Source organism: Podarcis filfolensis, assembly GCF_964270895.1.
Source record: "Podarcis filfolensis genome assembly, chromosome: W".
NCBI lineage: Eukaryota > Metazoa > Chordata > Lepidosauria > Squamata > Lacertidae > Podarcis > Podarcis filfolensis.
The window spans coordinates 1,000,589-1,019,611 of NC_139619.1; the positions used below are offsets into that span (position 1 = coordinate 1,000,589).

Sequence of the window (19,023 nt, forward strand, 5' to 3'; positions counted from 1 at the left end):
TGCCCTGCCATCAGGGGTCTAACCCAGTCTCTCGCCTCCCCTTCGAGATGGCTAACCACAAACGCCACTCGCGATTCCTCGTCGGGAAAGTCATCAAACTGCAGATTAAGAGCATACTGCATCTCTGTCCTAAAGGCTTGATAGTTCCTGGGATCCCCCCCAAACTTCTGCACCAATCCTGGCATCTTTCTTGCTTGTGGGGGGGCCTTTGCCTTTTCTGCATCCTGAGCCCTCCTCTCATCGAGCCTCGCCGTTTGCAGCGCTAGCTGGACCTCCAACACCTTTCTTCCAGGCTTGGACCGGCTCCAGCTCCTCCTGCATCTCCGGTTCCGGCTGGGTTGCTCATGATGCCTTCTCTGCACAAGCTGCTTTCAGGGACTGTCGGATTGCTGTGATGGGATGTTGAGCTGCTTGTGCGTAAAGTTCCTAGTCCCTCAGTGTTTGGCTAAGTCCACAAACCACTGTCTGTAACGGAGCGCCATAAGCATGGCTCCGTCAGTCGCTGGCAGAATCCGACAGTGGGCGTTTACGGAATTTCTTCCAGCATAACAGCTCCTTAACGGAAACACGTCTTCTGGACTCTCTACGTGACAATTTCCGGCGAGGAGTGGGTGTCCCTATAGGAGGTCCTGAAACCTCCTCGCTGTTCTCGCTGGAATTGTCTCTGAGCCATTCTTCTGACTCGCTTTCCCTTGGAGCTCTTTCTCGCCCCCTGCTGGTACCCTCCTCCGCTGATAAGTCTCTCTCAACCTCTGGGAGCCCTTGCACCACCTGTTCTTCCGATGACAGTTCCCTGACAATAACTGTTCCCAGTCAGCCATCATAATGTTATGTCCAACATCTTGTGCCCATTTAATCATAGCAGATTTCACTGTTTCATCCTGCGTATTCCATTTCAACAGCAAGTTATACATTCTTGACAAATTCTTAACTTTGGGATCTAACAATTCTGTTTCCAATTTTGATTTTTCCACCTGGAAGCCTAGTTTTTTGTCCAGATTATATGCCTCCATTATTTGATAATAATGGAGCCAGTCTCGCACTCTATTTTTTAATTTTTCAAAACTTTGCAGTTTTAATCTATCTCCCTCTTGTTCCAGAATTTCCCAATACTTCGGCCATTTGGCCTCCATATTGAGTTTTTTCTGAGCCTTTGCTTCCATTGGTGACAACCATCTTGGGGTTTTATTTTCTAGCAAGTCCTTATATCTTATCCAGACATTAAACAATGCTTTTCTGACAATATGGTTTTTAAACGCTTTATGTGCTTTAACCTTATCATACCACAGATATGCATGCCAACCAAATACATTGTTAAAACCTTCCAAGAATCGTATTTTTAACAAGGTGTTGGAAGCACCTCTTACATCTCACTTCTTAGAGGCTAAACATAAGGCAACGAATTTCAGATGGTTTATCATTTATAAACATCACACTCCTGAGGCAAACACGGATATCTTAAGAAAGAAATTATTACAGAAAGAAATATATTGGATTTTTAGATTTGGCTCCTTAATTCCGTCAGGTCTCAATGCTTATATTGACTTTAGTTCATTTTTATAATTTTCTACAACTCCATTCAATATCATTCTTGTTATTTTTTCCAAACTTTTCCAATCCCGCCCATTGTTTGAACAAAATGGCCTGTCCCTTAAAAAAAAAATTCACCCTATAGTATATAAACCTGTGATTGGAAACAGTATCAGTCTTTAACATCAGCAGTAACAAGTTCAAGTTCAAGTTTTATTGCGGCAAAAGCCAGTGACACTAAACACCACAAGATCAAACAAAAAGAAATCAACAACAACATCAGAAAAGAAAAGAAAAGAAAAAAAAAAGATTACACAAGGGAACTTCGCAGTGTGCCATTCAACAGATTTGAGATTTACGCTTCCTGATTACTAAAGTGCAAAATTTGGCCACCTCATATGATATTGAGCTTGAGGAATCTTCCAGAAGGTATTTTCGTAGAATTTCGGGGGAGGATTCCAAATAATGTTGTAGGGGTATAAATTTTGATAAAAGCGGCAAAATAAGTTGAACTCGTTCTTCACTGTAAAATTCACAAAATAGAAGGATGTGTGTGACAGATTCTACCTTATTAGACATACAGGGGCAGGGCATGCATTGGTACCCGCGTAAATTTGCCGTACAGCACTGCTGAGGGCATTGTCTCAAAGCGGGCTCTAGAGAAAGCCCATCTATAAGCTTCGTTAGTGATGTTAGTTAAGTAAGGGGCAGCTGCAAAATTAGGCCAAGCTTTTAAGCATCTATACGTCTCCGGGAGTAGGGCGTCTTCTTGTTGTAATTCGACATCGTAGAGTCTCTGAGTGATAATTGCTTTTGCCTTGTTCGGAGTTTCAATAAAAAGATTTTCAGGGTTTAGGCCAATAAATCAGCAGTAACATCTAGACCATGGGAGCGTTTCAGCCCTGTTCTTGAGTTTGTTTGAAATCTAAAACAGCTTATCTTGTATTCCTTTCTTTGAATTTGTGCCATTTAGGTTTTTAAACCTTTTTGTAAAAGCAGCACTAGAATTTTCACAGTTGAGTCCTCAACCCTTTATTACTGTGCTTTGCTTTCTTCAAGTTGGGCTTTGTTTAAAACTTGCCATTTAGGTTTTCAACCTTTTTTTGTAAATTCAGTATTAGAAACTGTACTTTTGAGTCCTCAATCCTTTATTACTGCGCTTTGCCTTACCTAGGTCAAGCTAGGATTATAATACTTCAGAGTTTTGGGGGGTTCTACCCCCCTTTTTTGAATTTTGTTCATTTAAAGTTTATGATTTTTCTATTTCCTTCCGAGGAAACTGAATAGTTCAGTGAAATGAGGTTTGTAGCCGGCATCCCGTTAAGGCTCTGTTCAATCTTAGGTTTTTCTAATTTTTTCCTTTTTGATTTTTATTATTTAGTTTATTTCCACAAGATAATATTTCTAGTCGATTACTTCTCGTTTCAGGGATTTTCACGGTATTTCATTTGTTTTGTGCAATTTCTCAGTTCCATGACTGTCTTTTTTCTATTGCTATCTGGTATGCAGGCTGAGACCCTCTCTGCCCATGGACTCTCTTGCCAGAGTGGTGCATGCTCTGGTTATTTCCCGCTTGGACTACTACAATGCGCTCTACGTGGGGCTACCTTTGAAGGTGACCCAGAAATTACAACTAATCCAGAATGCGGCAGCTAGACTGGTGACGGGGAGTGGCCGCCGAGACCACATAACACTGGTCCTGAAAGACCTACATTGGCTCCCAGTACGTTTCTGGGCACAATTCAAAGTGTTGGTGCTGACCTTTAAAGCCCTAAACGGCCTCAGCCCAGTAGACCTGAAGGAGCGTCTCCACCCCCATCGTTCTGCCCGGACACTGAGATCCAGCACCGAGGGCCTTCTGGCGGTTCCCTCACTGTGAGAAGCGAAGTTACAGGGAACCAGGCAGAGGGCCTTCTTGGTAGTGGCTCCCGCCCTGTGGAACACCCTCCCATCAGATGTCAACGAAATAAACAACTATCGGACTTTTAGAAGACATCTGAAGGCAGCCCTGTTTGTTTAGGGAAGCTTTTAATATTTGATGAATCATTGTATTTTAATATTCTGTTGGAAGCCGCCCAGAGTGGCTGGGGAAACCCAGCCAGATGGGTGGGGTCTAAATAATAAAGTATTATATTTATTATTATCAGTTAAACTCCTGAACTGGTGCCTGGAAGCTGTTTGGGGCTAAATGAGGGAGAACAAGCAGAGACTTTAGTCCAGACAAAATGGAGGCACTATAAGTAGGGAAACAGACTGCACGGGATAGAGGTTTTTGGCTGGTCTTAGATGAAGGTTGCACTCCCCCCTGAAGGACCAACCAAGTTTGCCCAGATGATGGCAGCCAAGAATCCTTTATAGGAGCTAGGGAAGGTATGCCAGTTGTCTCAGTTATCTATGCACTAGTGGGATCCTGACTATTGTAATGCACTGAGGCTGCCCAGACAACATGAGGTTGATTTTGAAGATGGTTTGGAAATTTCAGCTGGTGCAAAATTGTGGCCACCTAGGTACTGTTCGGTGCCAGTCAGTCAGTTCACATTATGTTTATAGTGTATTAATTATGCTGTTTGCCAGTGTATTTCCAGTCCCCATTTTAAAATTCTGGTGCTCAGAGTTACAGGTCACAGGGACAGCTGATACATGTTCAGGAGGTTTTTCCACAATAGGCATATCTCTAGCATGCAGGCAGCATTTGTGAGGGAATGGTTTGTGTGTCTAAGCAGGGTCAACATGCACAGACCCACTCTCGCACTCAGGGCTGGCCCAATACATTTTAGCACCTGAGGCAAGCCATAAAATGGTGTCCCCCACACCAGGGAAGAAGGGAGGAGTGAAGATCTACATAGAAAACAAGGGTGAGGGTCAAAGCAACTTTACCTGATGGTTGGACTGGTAATCAAAGGCAGGTGCAGAGTCCAGGAGACCCCAGAGGGCAGTCTCCATAGGAGGAAGACCAGCAGTCCCTCCTATTTTCCAAGAGGCCATTGTGGAGGCAACATTTGGAGCAGCTGCTGAGGAGGCAGCAGATTGGGCCTCCAAGGAACCCTGGCACTGCAGCAGCAACAGAGGCAATGCATTCCTCAGAGGCTTGATTTGCCACTTCTGTGGATCCTGCTGACAGAGGCAGTTGCCTCACCTTGCTATATGAGTAGGCCAACCCTGCTCCTATCTCATGTGAGGCTGGATGCCTGAATAGGCCTTACGTTGCATGTGCACTGTCTTAAGATCGTCCTACTCTCGTGTAGGACCCTGGCAGAGACACATGCCCAACTGGCAAGTTCTCTCCCTCCTGGTCTGTTGTTTGGCAGCTTCAAAAGCTTTCTTCAGCCTGAACATCACAGTGATTGATACCAAAAGGCATCAGCACACTTAGGAACCTGCAGAGTATTTGCAGTTTGAATAACGAAACTCAGTATCACAGCATTTTGGCTAATCTACTTTATTTACATATACACTTGGAGCATTCTACCTTAGCTCCTTCCTCTTTCTCATCAGACAGCAAAGAGAGAAAGAACAAAGGTCAATAGTCCCACTTCACGGAACACAGTAACACAAACCATCCTGTCTCTGTCACTTCCCATACTGTGGAATGAAAACATACACCATCATGTGAAAGACAACAATTCCATGACTGCAAACACGGAGCAAGAATCCTCTGTCTAGTGGAAAGGTTTAGGATTCCAGTTTAAATTTTGTTGTCAGGTATAATTCCAAGAGGAATCAGTCTAATAAAAAGGTGGAATGAATCTGTGTTTCTTAATATTTCATGTATGTTGATATTGCTTGCATCCGCCACAGGACCTTGACTCCACTGTTACAGCAGATGAATTTCAAGAGATGTCCAGAGTACTGTTTCAGTTAGTAAGTTTCAAGGATGCAAACAAGGTGCTTGGATTGGTCAGGGTGACAGTTTGTATTCTGGACCCATGGCCCTCTTGGCTGAGAAAAACTTAACAGGGAAGGGACAGCTGGCTGGCCCAGGGAAGTATTCATGCTTCCTTGTGAGAGGGACAGGGCCCTGTCTGCTTGAAGAAGGCAGTGGCAAAACCACTCATTAAGAAACTCTCCCTGGATTCAGAAAATCTAAGTAATTACCAGCCAGTTGCCAATTTCCCCTTCTTGGGCAAGGTTCTTGAGCAAGTAGTCACGGGCCAGATCCAGGCACTGTTGGAGGAAATTGATTTTCTTTAAAAAATATATATTGTCAGGGAACTGCCATCGGCAGGTGAAGGTTTTTTTTTTGCACCAATAACAAGGCTTTACAACAGACCAGGGAGGCATTTGCCTGATTGCTCTCGAGCAACCCCCTGATACCCGTAACAGCAATCTGAGAGAGTCCCTGACATTGCTCGAGGGTAGCCATGTGAAGGCAGCACGATGAGCCAGACCGGACCAGCCACGGAGACGGAGCAGGAAGCTATGGTGCAAAGGCTAATTGAGAGAACTGAGACCTCGAGGCGCACGTTGCTATGCTGTCAGCCCAGCTGGAGGAGAGGCGAGCACAGGATGGTCAGGTCAGAGCTACCCCGATCGGAAGGAAGGTCCCAGGGCTAGTGAATAAGTTTGGAGAAAAGCCCCAAGATTACAACACGTTTAAAACAGAGATACAATATGCGTTGGAATTGCAAGAAGGGGAGTTTACTAGTGACTGGGAGCGCGTTGCTTTTGTAATTGGACACCTTGAGGGGGGTGCTCGCGAATGGATTAGGCCGCTCATAGCAGCGGGGAATGATGCTTTGAAAGACCTGAAGAAATTTTATGACAGATCTGCCAAGTCAAGGGGAAAGACAGCGGTGATGGTGGTGGTCGATCTACTGACCAAAATGTGTCACTTCGTGGTCTGCTCCCATGCAGCGTCAGCAGGGGAGACAGACAGGCTGTTTGTGGACCACATTTTTAGGCTGCATGGGACGCCATTGAGGGTTGTATCCGATCGAGGGAGACAGTTTACCTCACGGTTCTGGCGTAAACTCATGAGCCTGCTGCAGGTAGAGGTGAGCTTCTCGATGGCAAGGCACCCAGAAACCAACGGCCAGGCCGAAAGAGCGAACGGAATATTGCAGCAGTACCTACGCTGATACGTCAGTGAGAGGCAGAATGATTGGGTAGAGAATTTGCGCTAGTTGAGTTTGTGTATATCAACGCTGAACACATGTCCATGGGAATGAGCCCCTTTATGGACAACTACGGGTGTCACCCCAGGGCCTTCCCAGGGCGCGGAGAGGAGGAATGGAGTGTGCCAGCGGCGGAGCAATTTGCAGAAGAGATGGAGGCTTTGCACCAACAACTCAGGCTAAATTTGGAAAGGGCTAAAGAAGTCTACAAAAGGCAGGCAGACAGGCACCGCAGGCCAGGGGAGGTCATACGGGTGAGGGACAGGGTGTGGTTGTCGTCCCAGGGTTTGCCCCTAAAGGGAGGTTGCAAAAAATTGCAGCCTAGATGGCTGGGGGCCTTTGAGGTAATACAGCAGGTTAACCCAGTGACCTTCAGGCTGAAATTGCCAGACAGCATGAAGATACATCCGGTGTTTCATAGGTCCCTGCTTTCGCATTACAGGGAGGGGTGGGGCTTCCCAGGGAAGGAGGAAGGGGTGCCTACCCATCCATGGGCAAAGGAGAGGGAACACTGTAATGAAGCAATGGAAAAACTTGATTCCAGGTGGAGAGGGCACCAGGTAGAGTACTTGGTGGCCTGGGACGGAGAACCCAGCTCCGAAAACACGTGGGTTCCCGCAGGATCCATCACAGAGGATTATCTGGTGGAAGAATTCCATGGTTTGTTCCTGCATAAGCCTAAACCCCCAGCGAGGTTCTTGGAGGAGGAGTTTAGACCCACGGACGACGAAGGGGACTTCGTAGGTTTCCCTGCCTCAGAGGAGGAGGAAGGCCGCAGGGACGAGGTCGGGGAAGTGTCCGAGGGAGAAGAACCAGACTGGGAAGTCCAACCAGCGGGAAGGGACCCGAGAGGATGGCAAGCAGCTTTTGAATCCATGGAGGATGATGACGGGTCTTTCTGGGGTTTTCCTCCATCGTCAGCCGATGCTCAAGAGGAGGAGATGGTTAAAGACCTCCCCAACGGGGAGGGGGGTCTTGAGGAGGGGGTGGATGCCAGGGAACTGCCATCGGCTCAGGGGCGAGAGGGGAAAAGCCGGATGGATTACAGAGAGCCCCCAAAGATCGTGGGAAGCAGCACCTCCTCAGCGGAGGGGAATAGCCACGCCTCTAGTGGAGAGGAGCTTCAGGGCTCGGAGGAGGCGAGGCGGTGCCAGGACACCTTGCCTGAGCAAAGTGGGGAGGAGAGAGGTCCTCCGTTACCCACGCCTTCCTTGTGCAGTAGGCTTCTGTGCAGAGAGGGGAGGCGCAGACTGGGCATCAAGCAACTACTCTGCTGGGGAAGGTTTAAGGACCGCCCACTCTCAGATTCTGCCAGTGAATGAGCAAGCCACGGGATAGAGGCGCTCTGCATGGTGAAGGGGTTTTTTTTGCACCAATAACAAGGCTTTACAACAGACTAGGGAGGCATTTGCCTGATTGTTCTCGAGCAACCCCCTAATACCTGTAACATATATACTGTATTTTTTGCTCTATAGGATGCACTTTTCCCCCTTCAAAAATTAAGGGCAAATGTGTGTGCGTCCTATGGAACGAATGCAGGCTCCTTGGCTTCAGCGATAGCAACTCGAAGCCTCCAAAGCACAGAGGGAGCGCTCCCTCCGCGCCTTGGAGGCTTCGCCTTGCTTTCGCTGAAGCGTGGAGAGCGAGAGGGGTCAGTGCACACTGACCCCTCTTGCTCTCCAGGCTTCAGGGATAGCCGCCTGAAGCCTTCGGAGCGCAGCGCGAGTTCCTGCTGCGCTCCGCAGGCTTCAGGTTCCTTTTGCTGAAGCCAGGAGAGCAAGACTCTCTCAGCTTCAGCAGAGAGGGAGAGCTGTGCAGCGCCCCTTCAGCCAAGCGGGAGGAGAAATGGAAGGGGCTCCGTTTCTCCTGCCACTTCGCTGAAGGGGCGCTGAGCAGAGAGGGGGAGAATTTTTTTTCGTGTTCTCCCCCTCTAAAACAAGGTGCGTCTTATAGAGCGAAAAATACCGTATATTGGTTTTTCCATGTATACATCCTCTAACAATATTTCTCTAACAATTTTTCATATTTCCCCCCTCCTCCCCTGGACTTCCCTCATGTTCCCATTTTGTTTTATTTCCATATTACTCACCCTGCGTGTTGTTTCCCAAAATTTTCCCCATACATCTTACTTTTTGTTATATACAATTGTGTTTGTTTATTCAAACCCTGCCAGTGAGTCCAATTCTTTATGTTGCCTCTTCATATATGTTGTAAATGGTTCCCATTCTCTTTTAAAATCTTTGTTATCCTTTTCATGTCATTTCTGTGTTAATTTTGCCAGTTCTGCATATTCCATAAGTTTCCCTTGCCATTGTTCTTTCGTTGGTATTTCTTCTGTCTTCCAAACTTGTGCTAATATAATTCTTGCTGCTGTTGTTGCATACATAAATAATTTCCAATTTTCTTTTTTTAAATCTTGAGCTAAAATTCCTAGGAGGAATGCTTCTGGTTTCTTAACAAAAGTCTTTTTAAGCATTTTTTTCAATTCATTATATATCATTTCCTAATAATTTCTAGCCCTTTTGCACTCCCACCACATATGATAAAATGTACCATCTTTTTCTTTACGTTTCCAACAGGTTTTAAATCCCTTTTTATACATTTTTGTCACTTTCTTTGGTGTAATATACCATCATATTCAAATAATTCTCTTTCAATAAGATACAATCTGTAAATTTTAAATTCACCTCCCACATCTTTTCCCAATCTTCCAGTTGTATATTATGACCTAAATCCTGAGCCCACTTTATTTGTGCTGACTTTACCATTTTGTTCAGCGTTTCCCCATATAACAGGAGATTATACATTTTTAAAAGTAATTTCGTATCACTCTCAATTATCTAGAGTGCCTTCCATAAGCTTTGGCTGATGGTCCAGCTGCACCCCTATCTGGACAGGGTTAACCTAACTTCTATCATCTGTGCTTTGGCAAGATCTAGGTTAGATTTCTGCAATGTGTTATACAAAGGACTGCCTCTGAAGAAAGCTGCTGCAAAATTTGGTAGTCAGATTGCTCACCAGGGCAATACAGTTTGAGCATAAAATGCCAACCCTAGCCCAACTGCACTGCGTGCAAGTTAGTTTCTGGGCCCAATTCAGAGTACTGGTTTTGACCTATAAAGCCTTAACCAGCTCAGGAATGCAATAACTCAAGGACCACCTCTCCCTATATGCGCCGTCTCTGATGCTCTTGCTTGTGTGCCTCCACCATGAGAGGTCTGGAGGGCAGCAAAATGAGAATGGGCCTCTTCTGTGGTGGCTTCCCACTTGTGGAAGGCTTTCCCCAGAGAGGCTTGCCTGACGCCATCGTTGCATATCTTTAGGCACCAGACAAAAACATTCCTCTTCTTCCAGGCCTAATTAAACAACCTATGGCCTTTTAAACTGGGGGGTACTGTTTTTGCTTATTACTATGTTACATATTTTTGTGTTTTTATATTGTAAACTTCCCTGTAATCCTCAGATGAAGATGAAGATATACATTTAATGATGATGATATGGGACTTGTTTCTTTTTCTGCAGCTTGACATATGGTCCAAGTCCAACTATCAAGTGTTTCAAAAGGCAAGTTTCTTTGTTTCTAAATGGTGTCTGCTTTATGTTATGTTATTTTATTTCATATTTGAATATGACATTGTATATACACCGTTTTCAAAATGTGGACATACAGTGGAACCTCGTTTTGTGGCTGGGATCCGTTCCGGAGCCCCGGTCCCTAACCAAAAATGACGCAGGCCAAAGTGCATGCACGAGCGGCAAACCTGGAAGTAACCCGTTCCTGTACTTCTGGGTTTGCTGCGGACGTTCACCGGAATGGACGCAAGCGGAGGCAGACGCAGGATGAGGTTTGACTGTACTGTCTCTTAGGTTGCATATGCATTTTGAAGTAAGTGAATGCTTGTTTAGTTAAATGTTTTGGCAACTGTTCTGGATTCCACCTTCCTCAACACACTTGGAGCTTCACAGATGTGCTAGAAGGCAAAGGTGGCCATTTTAAGAACAGGTTGAAGTAATTCTCTGCATATGCAGAGAGCTCACAATTTGGTTTAAAAGAAAACACTCAATTTCATTCTGTCTTCTGTATTACGTCTGTGAAGTATTAGGATGTTGAGTCTATAGATCCAGTAGTCAACTCTTCTAAATTCCCAAGCAAAATATAAAGCATATGTACGTGTGCATGTACTATATATGATTGGTAAAAAGTATTTATCCACCCACATGTCAGAAAAATAAATTAGATGTTTGCTGCATGTGGTGGGAATGTGTGGAAGCAATAAGGTTTTGGAAAACAATAGTCGACTAAAGGTTTTAGAATATGAGACTCCTTATGACTCGGTTTTTGTTTATTTTTGTTGAATCGTATGAAATGTTTTTCAATGGTAACAGCACCTAGAATTTTATATGCAGAAAATAGGGATTGTCAAAAGCACCATTTATTAAGGAAGGGTGTGATAAAATATAGGAACTTGTCTCAATGGGTAATTAACACATTTAAATTATATTTAAAAAATAATCATGGATTTACAGTATTTTTAAATATTACATTTATGTCAAGATTAATTTTGGTTATTCTGTTCCTAGCAGGTAGCCTATATTATCATTTTTGCCTTGAACTTTGTTTGTAAACATTGTAGAGTTGGAAGGGATTCCAAGGGTCATCTAGTCCAACCCCCTGCAATGCAGGAATGTAACATGTAACAACCAGGATTGGTTGGATGGTTCAGTTTTCATGTGAATTTTCATTTTAAGCTTCTGTAAATTTGGGGCATGAATTGTTGTTGCTGTTCTTAAACTTCATATGTAAGCTGAGCTATTGATACATACTCTCTAATACACACACACACACACACACACACACACACAAATTACAAGACATTTGGTCCATTATAAGAGCTATTGAAACTGTAGTAATTGTATTGTATATGGCCACTTGCTTGGCAGGGTCACAGTTGGTGAGTAAAGATTACCACGTGTGTACAACATGTTAGGCTTTAGCAGGTGTTGTTTACCACGTCCAAGAAACAGGTTGTCAACCCAAGGAAGGGCAGAGTTCTCATCGGCACTGGGACAACAGTAAAGAAGACAGTGCTCAGGACAAAGCAAAATACTCAGACTCTTGACAAGTTGCTTAGGCCCTAGAAGCTGGTTTTGAGCCTGGGGCTTTATAGGTCCTTGTTGATCCTGTTTGACCTGTGCAGCTAATAATATTCACTCTGTCTGGTTCTACATTCCATTGAGCTTTGTTTGACAGGCTTACCTGGCAAGTTAGAGTGCTGGTGACGACGGTCCTAGTTTCAGGTGTGGGCAGACACACACATGCATCTACATGTATATGTTTAAACTTACTATTTTTCTTTCAAAATAAGAAAGATTATTATTTTAAGTGTCCATCTTAAATGTGATTTGACACATCAGGGAGAGAAATGCTTAAATCATTCCCCTATGAACCTATACAATGTTGGTTTCTATGCCTATTTCAAGTTCTAGGGGTTGATGAATGACCTAAGAATTACAAGACTTTTGGTGCATTAAAAGACCTATTGATGATGTGGTGTAAGTAACCACTTGCCTAATGGTGTCTGTGGTGTTGTGTAAAAATCACTTCCATAAGGAGACCAGGTCAAAGATGGTAGACACTAGCAGATTTGCCTCAACTGCTTTAATCCCAACCCCAAGGGGATGACTTGACATTCCAAGTTTAAGCTAAACCCATTCTCATTTTATGGGATCCAAACCTGAAGTTGAAGGAACTTTAAAAGTCCAATATACTTTGCATAATTTCCTGTCCCATTTCCCCCCTCTGGTACAGTGGCTTACAAACTGTTCTGAAGAACCTTGTGATACGTCAGAGTGTATTGATGTTTTCTCAGTAGGAAGTGTTGGCATGCGACCAAGGAAACGGGGGCAGTTGGCAGGCCCCCATCTGGCTCCAGCCCACAGGCCGGTGTGCCGGGCAATCTCCAGTCCTTGGATCAGCATGAATCTGTGACCCGAGCCCAGGCTTTTGAAGACTGAGCATGCTACTCAGCAGCGTAAATGCACAAACAGAAGTGGCAGGAGAGGTTGTGTGAGCATATTTACAAGCAGTTTATTCAGCATACATCAGGACAAAAGGAAACATGTCTGATCTCCTTTGTGTCCAAAGCAAGACAGCTAAAGCAAAAGCAATGCACAAACGGAAGTTCCCAGCAAGCTGTGCTGGACTGTAAAGAGACATGTTGTCAGGGAATCAGGAGCAGGAGCAGAGAGGGAGTCAGGGCTGACCACGCCTCCAACGGAGGGGAGGTCAGTTGCAGCTGGCCCCCCCGAAGGGGGAAGCAGTGACAGCAGCAGTGGAACGGTCAGGAGGAAAGCTGCTGGCTGGGCGCGCGCGCCAAGTTCAAATGTGCAGGCGCGCGGAACAGCAGGAGACCCGGATGGGGAACCAGCTCCTAAAGCCCGCAGGAGGGAGGGAGAAGGCTCAGGGGAATCAGCGGGAGAAGAGGCTAGAAAGGGCGGAACCCCAGCGGGCAGGCGGACCCAGAGGAGGAAGGAGCAGCGGAGAAGGTGGAGCAAGGCTAGAATCTTAAATTAGTGTCAAGGGGGAGGAGACTCAGACGGAGCATCAGCGGTCTGACACTTGAGACGTGGAGCTGCGCGCTGCGGCTCTGGAAGTGAAACTGAACTTCAATAAGAACTTTTATACTTAACAACGAAGCAGTGTTGGTCCTTTGTGAGCTGGGACCTAGGGTAGCTCTGACAGTATGCTCCGTCTCTCATAAAAACCTCGCAGCGTGAGTTGGTGCAGCGAGGGGCAAGACTTGGTGTTTTGCGAGCTCACGAAGATAGGCAAAGATGACTACAGAGAGCCAGGTGAAAGAACTGCAAGAAGCAGTCACGACGCTTTACGCAGAAGTAGCAGCATCCAGGAAAAGAGAAGAAGAAGCAGTAGCGCTCTGCCGGGATCTGCAGGCCAGGTGGGACCGTTGGGGGAAAGAGGGGCTGCCAGGACCCAAACCGGAGGGAGTTGGCCTCGGGAAGAGGGGGGGCAGCCTAGTAGCCCACTTCGATGGGAACCTGCAGCAATACCCTAACTTCAGAGCTGACGTGGTTTACGCGCTCAATTTGCTTCGGCAAGGACAAGACGGCGGAATTAGTAACCAGAGACTTTTGGTGGCCCAAGGTGAGGGGAGAAGTCGCGGATTACGTCTCCAGGTGTGACACCTGCCAAAGGGCCAAGCCAGTACACAGGAAGCCGGCGGGTCTACTAGAACCCCTACAGACGCCGCTCGAACCGTGGGAGAAAGTGGCCCTGGACTTTGTCACAGATCTGCCCAGCTCGCGAGGCAAAACAGCGGTGCTCGTGGTCGTAGACATGTTCACCAAGATGGCGCACTTTATTCCGTGCGCGAAGGTGGCCACAGCGGAACAGACCGCCAAGCTGTTCATAGACCACGTGTTCAAAGCTCACGGCTTGCCGCAGTCCATCCTGTCCGACCGGGGTCGCCAATTCGTCTCGAGCTTCTGGCAGAAGCTGCTGGGCATCCTGAACGTCAAGATCAACTTAGCGTCGGCACGACACCCGCAGACCAACGGACAAGCGGAGAGGGTCAACGCCATCATGCAGCAGTACCTGCGATGCTACGCCAATCAACAACCCTCGACCTGGCTGGACTACCTACCGCTGGCCGAGTTTGCCTACAACAACACGAAGCACGGGTCTACAGGAGTGACACCGTTCTTCGCCAATAATGGGCGGCATCCCAGAACTTTCCCGGGGTTAGAGACGAAGGGGGAGGGGGAGCCAAGGGGAGCAGAGCACTTAGCAGCAGAGTTACAGGAGGTCCACGAGCAACTCCGAAGGCAATTGGAACTGGCGAAACACGCCTACAAAATGCAGGCAGACAAGCACAGGAGGGTCGGGGACGACATCCAGGTGGGGGACTGGGTCTGGTTAGCAGCCCAGGCAGTGCCGGCCAGGACGCTAGCTAAGAGGAAGCTCAAGCACAAGCAGCTGGGACCTTACCAGGTCGCGGCGCAAATCAATCCAGTGGCCTTCCGGTTGACACTCCCGGAGGGCTCCAGAATGCACCCAGTCTTTCATAGGTCAGTGCTCACACCCTACAGGGAACCCCACCGGTTTCAGGCGACAGGGAACGCGCCAGACCCACTTAACGAATCTCCGAAGAGGGAGGGGTCACGGAGGGCGACGCCACTCAACGAGGTCACGGAGATTTTGGACTCGAGGTGGGTGGAATACCTCCTCGCCAGGGAAGGTACCCCAGCCAGTGCCAACAGGTGGGTACCGTGCTATGCCGTGGAGGAGCACTATCTTAAAGACGAGTTCCATGCACTCTTCCCACACAGACCTAGGCCGGCAGAGTATTTCGACGACTGGCTCTTCACACCCACACTGTCAGCCAGTACGTTCCAGGGTTTTTCATCAGCTGAAGAGACGACGCCGGACACTAGCTCCTCGGAGGGGTCTCTCTCGGGGTTTGCCACAGACCGCTCCTATTGGTGGGACACTCAACCGGAGGTGGGGTGGCGCAGGGAGCTGCTGCGGGGACCTTTGCAAGCAGTCTCACCAGAGGTACCCGGGGGAGGGGAGGACATGGACGTGTTGGGGGAGGATCCTGGATTCGAGCACATCAGCAGAGAGATGGAAGCAGAGGAAATCGACGTCGACGAGCCCGTTGCGGTTGGGCCGGATCCAGTGGACCGGCTACACACCAGGGTGGAAGAATGGTATCCCGCACTCACACCCACAGGACTGGAGCACCCGGAACCCACACCCGAAGAGGGGGAGGGGGAAGGGGGGCTTCGAGGGGGGTGGATGTCAGGGAATCAGGAGCAGGAGCACTGGGGAGAGAGGATTGGGAGAGCGAAGGGGAAGAATCCGAGGGCAGCGTAGGGGAGTATGACAGTGGCCCGAGAGATTCCATGAGCTTCTCCAGCGAATCAGAAGATTCCCAGAAGGGGGCGCCGATGGTCAGGGCAAGGGGGGTCCCAGAGGGGACGCACCAGAAACAAGGAGCCAGAGGGGAACCCCAAAGCAGCAGTGGAGGATCGGGACCAGTTTCCCCACCAGAGCGTAGTGGGGGGGAAGAGTCACATGTGTCAGGGGCAGTGTCTCCTCCAGAGAGGGAGTCAGGGCTGACCACGCCTCCAACGGAGGGGAGGTCAGTTGCAGCTAGCCCCCCCGAAGGGGGAAGCAGTGACAGCAGCAGTGGAACGGTCAGGAGGAAAGCTGCTGGCTGGGCGTGCGCGCCAAGTTCAAATGTGCAGGCGAGCGGAACAGCAGGAGACCCGGATGGGGAACCAGCTCCTAAAGCCCGCCGGAGGGAGGGAGAAGGCTCAGGGGAATCAGCGGGAGAAGAGGCTAGAAAGGGCGGAACCCCGGCGGGCAGGCGGACCCAGAGGAGGAAGGAGCAGCGGAGAAGGTGGAGCAAGGCTAGAATCTTAAATTGGTGTCAAGGGGGAGGAGACTCAGACGGAGCATCAGCGGTCTGACACTTGAGACGTGGAGCTGCGCGCTGCGGCTCTGGAAGTGAAACTGAACTTCAATAAGAACTTTTATACTTAACAACGAAGCAGCGTTGGTCCTTTGTGAGCTGGGACCTAGGGTAGCTCTGACACATGTGACATGCAACAATCCACACGTCTGTTCTTAAGGTGGTACGGAATATCCAAACAGGAAGATCAGGAAGATTACCAATCTTTCCCTCCAATATATGGCTGACAGTGTTATACACTTGCTAAGGAACCTGGTTCACATGGAATGACATTGAGGGGCCTAATAGGACCTGTCCAGCATCCTATGTGACATCCTAGAATGCCACATATGGAGAGGTTCTTCAACAGATGTGGAAAATAGTTCACTAAAAGTTGAAAGTTTCAAAAAGCCATTGCTCAAGTTTGTCAAACAAATACCAGCAGGAGACTCTTGAGCTTGGGCCTGGCCTGGAGGCATTCCACTACAATTCCTGTATAGTTATCTCTTGAAACTTTTGGTGCCAGGATTCTGTGTTCACCCAGAAGTAAATAATTTTGACCTGTGATGCCAGCTTCCTCCAGATCATAGAATAGCTTCAGGGAGGTAGGTATCAGCCCATTCCCTGACTAGCATTAAGAGGCAGAATAACACAGTAAGTTAGTCTGTTACCCGAGAGACAAGTGAGAATTAACAGATGATTGAGAAAAAATTGGTCAAGCCATAAGACTGAGAGAGGGTGAGAGCTTAGCATAAGTTTACCAGACGTCCCCGTTTCCCAGGGACAGTCCCTGGATTTACAAATCAGTCCCCTGACAAAATCCATCTATTTAGTAGGAAGTTGAAATGTGTCCCCGGATTCGTTGAAAAAAGTCTGGTAACCTTAGCTTAGCAGATAAGATGGGAACTCCGGAGTGGAAATAAATGGTGTGCTGGTTAGAGTGTTGGACTACGACCTGGGAGACCAAGCTTCAAATCCCCACTCAGACATGTAGCTTTATGGGTGATCTTGGGCCAGTCACCATCTCCCAGCCTACCTATTGCACAAGGCTGGTTGTCAGGATGCTATGGGTTTGGGAAGAGAGAGAGCGAAAGAGAGATGCCACCCTGAGCTTCTTGGAAAATAAGGCTGATGTTTCATTTATTTGTTTGCTTTTCTCTGTTTTTACACCACCCTTCAGCAAAGCTACCAGGGCAGTATACAATGAAATACAAAAACACAGAAAAAACAGACCAGGAGCATAGAAACTCCGCAGAACAAGTAAAACCTAACCAGCCACTTTGCACATTCCATTGTGGAAGGCAAATCATCAGCATCAGCATCAGCATCAGCATCTTTGCTTAAAACGCAGCATAGTTGGCACTAGGCAAACCTTCTTGGAAAAGGGAAATAGTTTTAAAGGTGCTTCAGTGCATAGTCAGAGGCTACAGGCAACCACCTCCCTTCAGGGTTACACAAGTCCAGACATGGGGACTTCCGGTGGAGCGTGATCCCGTCGGAAGCGAGGGATTTTTCGGTGAGAGGAATCCCGGCTATTTCGGAAGGAAAAGGGGGTGCTACAGGGCGCAGTAGCCCCCTATTAAGCCTCTGGAGGGTGTCCAGGGTCTCAGGTTCCCGGCAGTGCCCAAAAAGCTGCCTGTCCGGCCGTCAGGTAGCCTCCAAAAAGGGGTGAAGAGTACGGCGGAACGGGATAGCGGGCTATCGGGAAGCCATTGCTGCATCCGAATAGCGAAGCCCCGAGCTTGCAAGGAACAGCGCTCCGCTCTCAAAACTAAGAAATTTGGACCCAATTAAACTACAAATTAGAAGATGTGGATTTAAGGAAGGCTCCGAAATAACAAGGATTTATTTGAGTTCAGCTGCTATCTGGAATCAGCTTAGACGCAGCAATACATGCAGAGCTCGAAAATGAAAGTAAGTTGCCGCTAGCGGCTATTGTCTCCGTTTCCCTTGTAACTTTTAGGAACAAAGTAAAGAAGTTAAAAGTAACTTTTGTAGAAGATATAAAGAAGTACAAGGCTACTACAAAAAAGGGGGAACAGAAAGTTATTATTGTGGCGTATAGAGGTCTTGGATGTAAAGGAGGATATATAAAGAACAAGATTCTTTGTCTCTCCACTGTCGCTTTTAAAGACAAAGAATGGAGAAAAGGAAGGATAGTTTCCGACTCCATTGTTAATAGTAAAAGCTTCGGAAAGGCTGCAGTTGCAGTGAAGAGGAATTAATACATTTTTCTTTCACTCTCCCTATTAACTAAAATTGAAAGTTGGAAATAGTTGGAGTTTGTATATTTGGACTTATTAATTTATGTCGCTCAAATTTGGACATTGATCTCCTAGTGGATGGAATGGGACAGTACAACTTGTTTTTCATGGTTCATTTCAAGGTTAGTGGATTATTTATGAAGTGACTTTGGCTTTTCTCCCCTTCTGTGCTGTATTCTTGCGGAACGCTTCCCTTTGGAATAATATTGGTTAATTTTTGCAGATACTTTAATTCTCTCCTGGTTCTTTTTTTTATCATCACTATTACTATTTTGGAGGGGTCATTTCATTTCATCTGGATTACAACATAATTTGAACTTGGATTTTAATGTTGTTTTTACTTCAATAAGCACACTCCTAAATCCATTTTATTTTCAAACTATAAATTGGACGTGTTCTGGATTACAATACAAGCCCATCAGGATTACAATTTGATTTATTTGGTTTACAATTCTTTTTGGATTACAAATTTGTTCGGATTACAACCCCATTTGGATTACAATTGATGCAAGCATAAATCCAGAAAGATAACCCAACTACGGATTAGCCCAATTGGGGGCGAGAAGATTGGAACTTTGGATTTGATTCTGATTTGACTTTTATTTCTCCCAAATTATTGAGGGAGATTAATTAAATTCTATT

The 19,023-nt window shown here is 46.9% G+C and overlaps 1 protein-coding gene across 1 annotated transcript in view; it reads left to right on the plus strand.

Moving 5' to 3' along the window:
* The window catches only part of LOC310753792 (mediator of RNA polymerase II transcription subunit 27-like), a 71,329-nt gene that overhangs the window by 11,567 nt on the left and 40,739 nt on the right, over positions 1-19,023 (plus strand). The window contains exon 2 of the mRNA XM_083595136.1: positions 10,167-10,208. Coding sequence (XP_083451262.1) covers positions 10,167-10,208 — 42 coding nt within the window. The remainder of the gene's footprint in view (positions 1-10,166; positions 10,209-19,023) is intronic.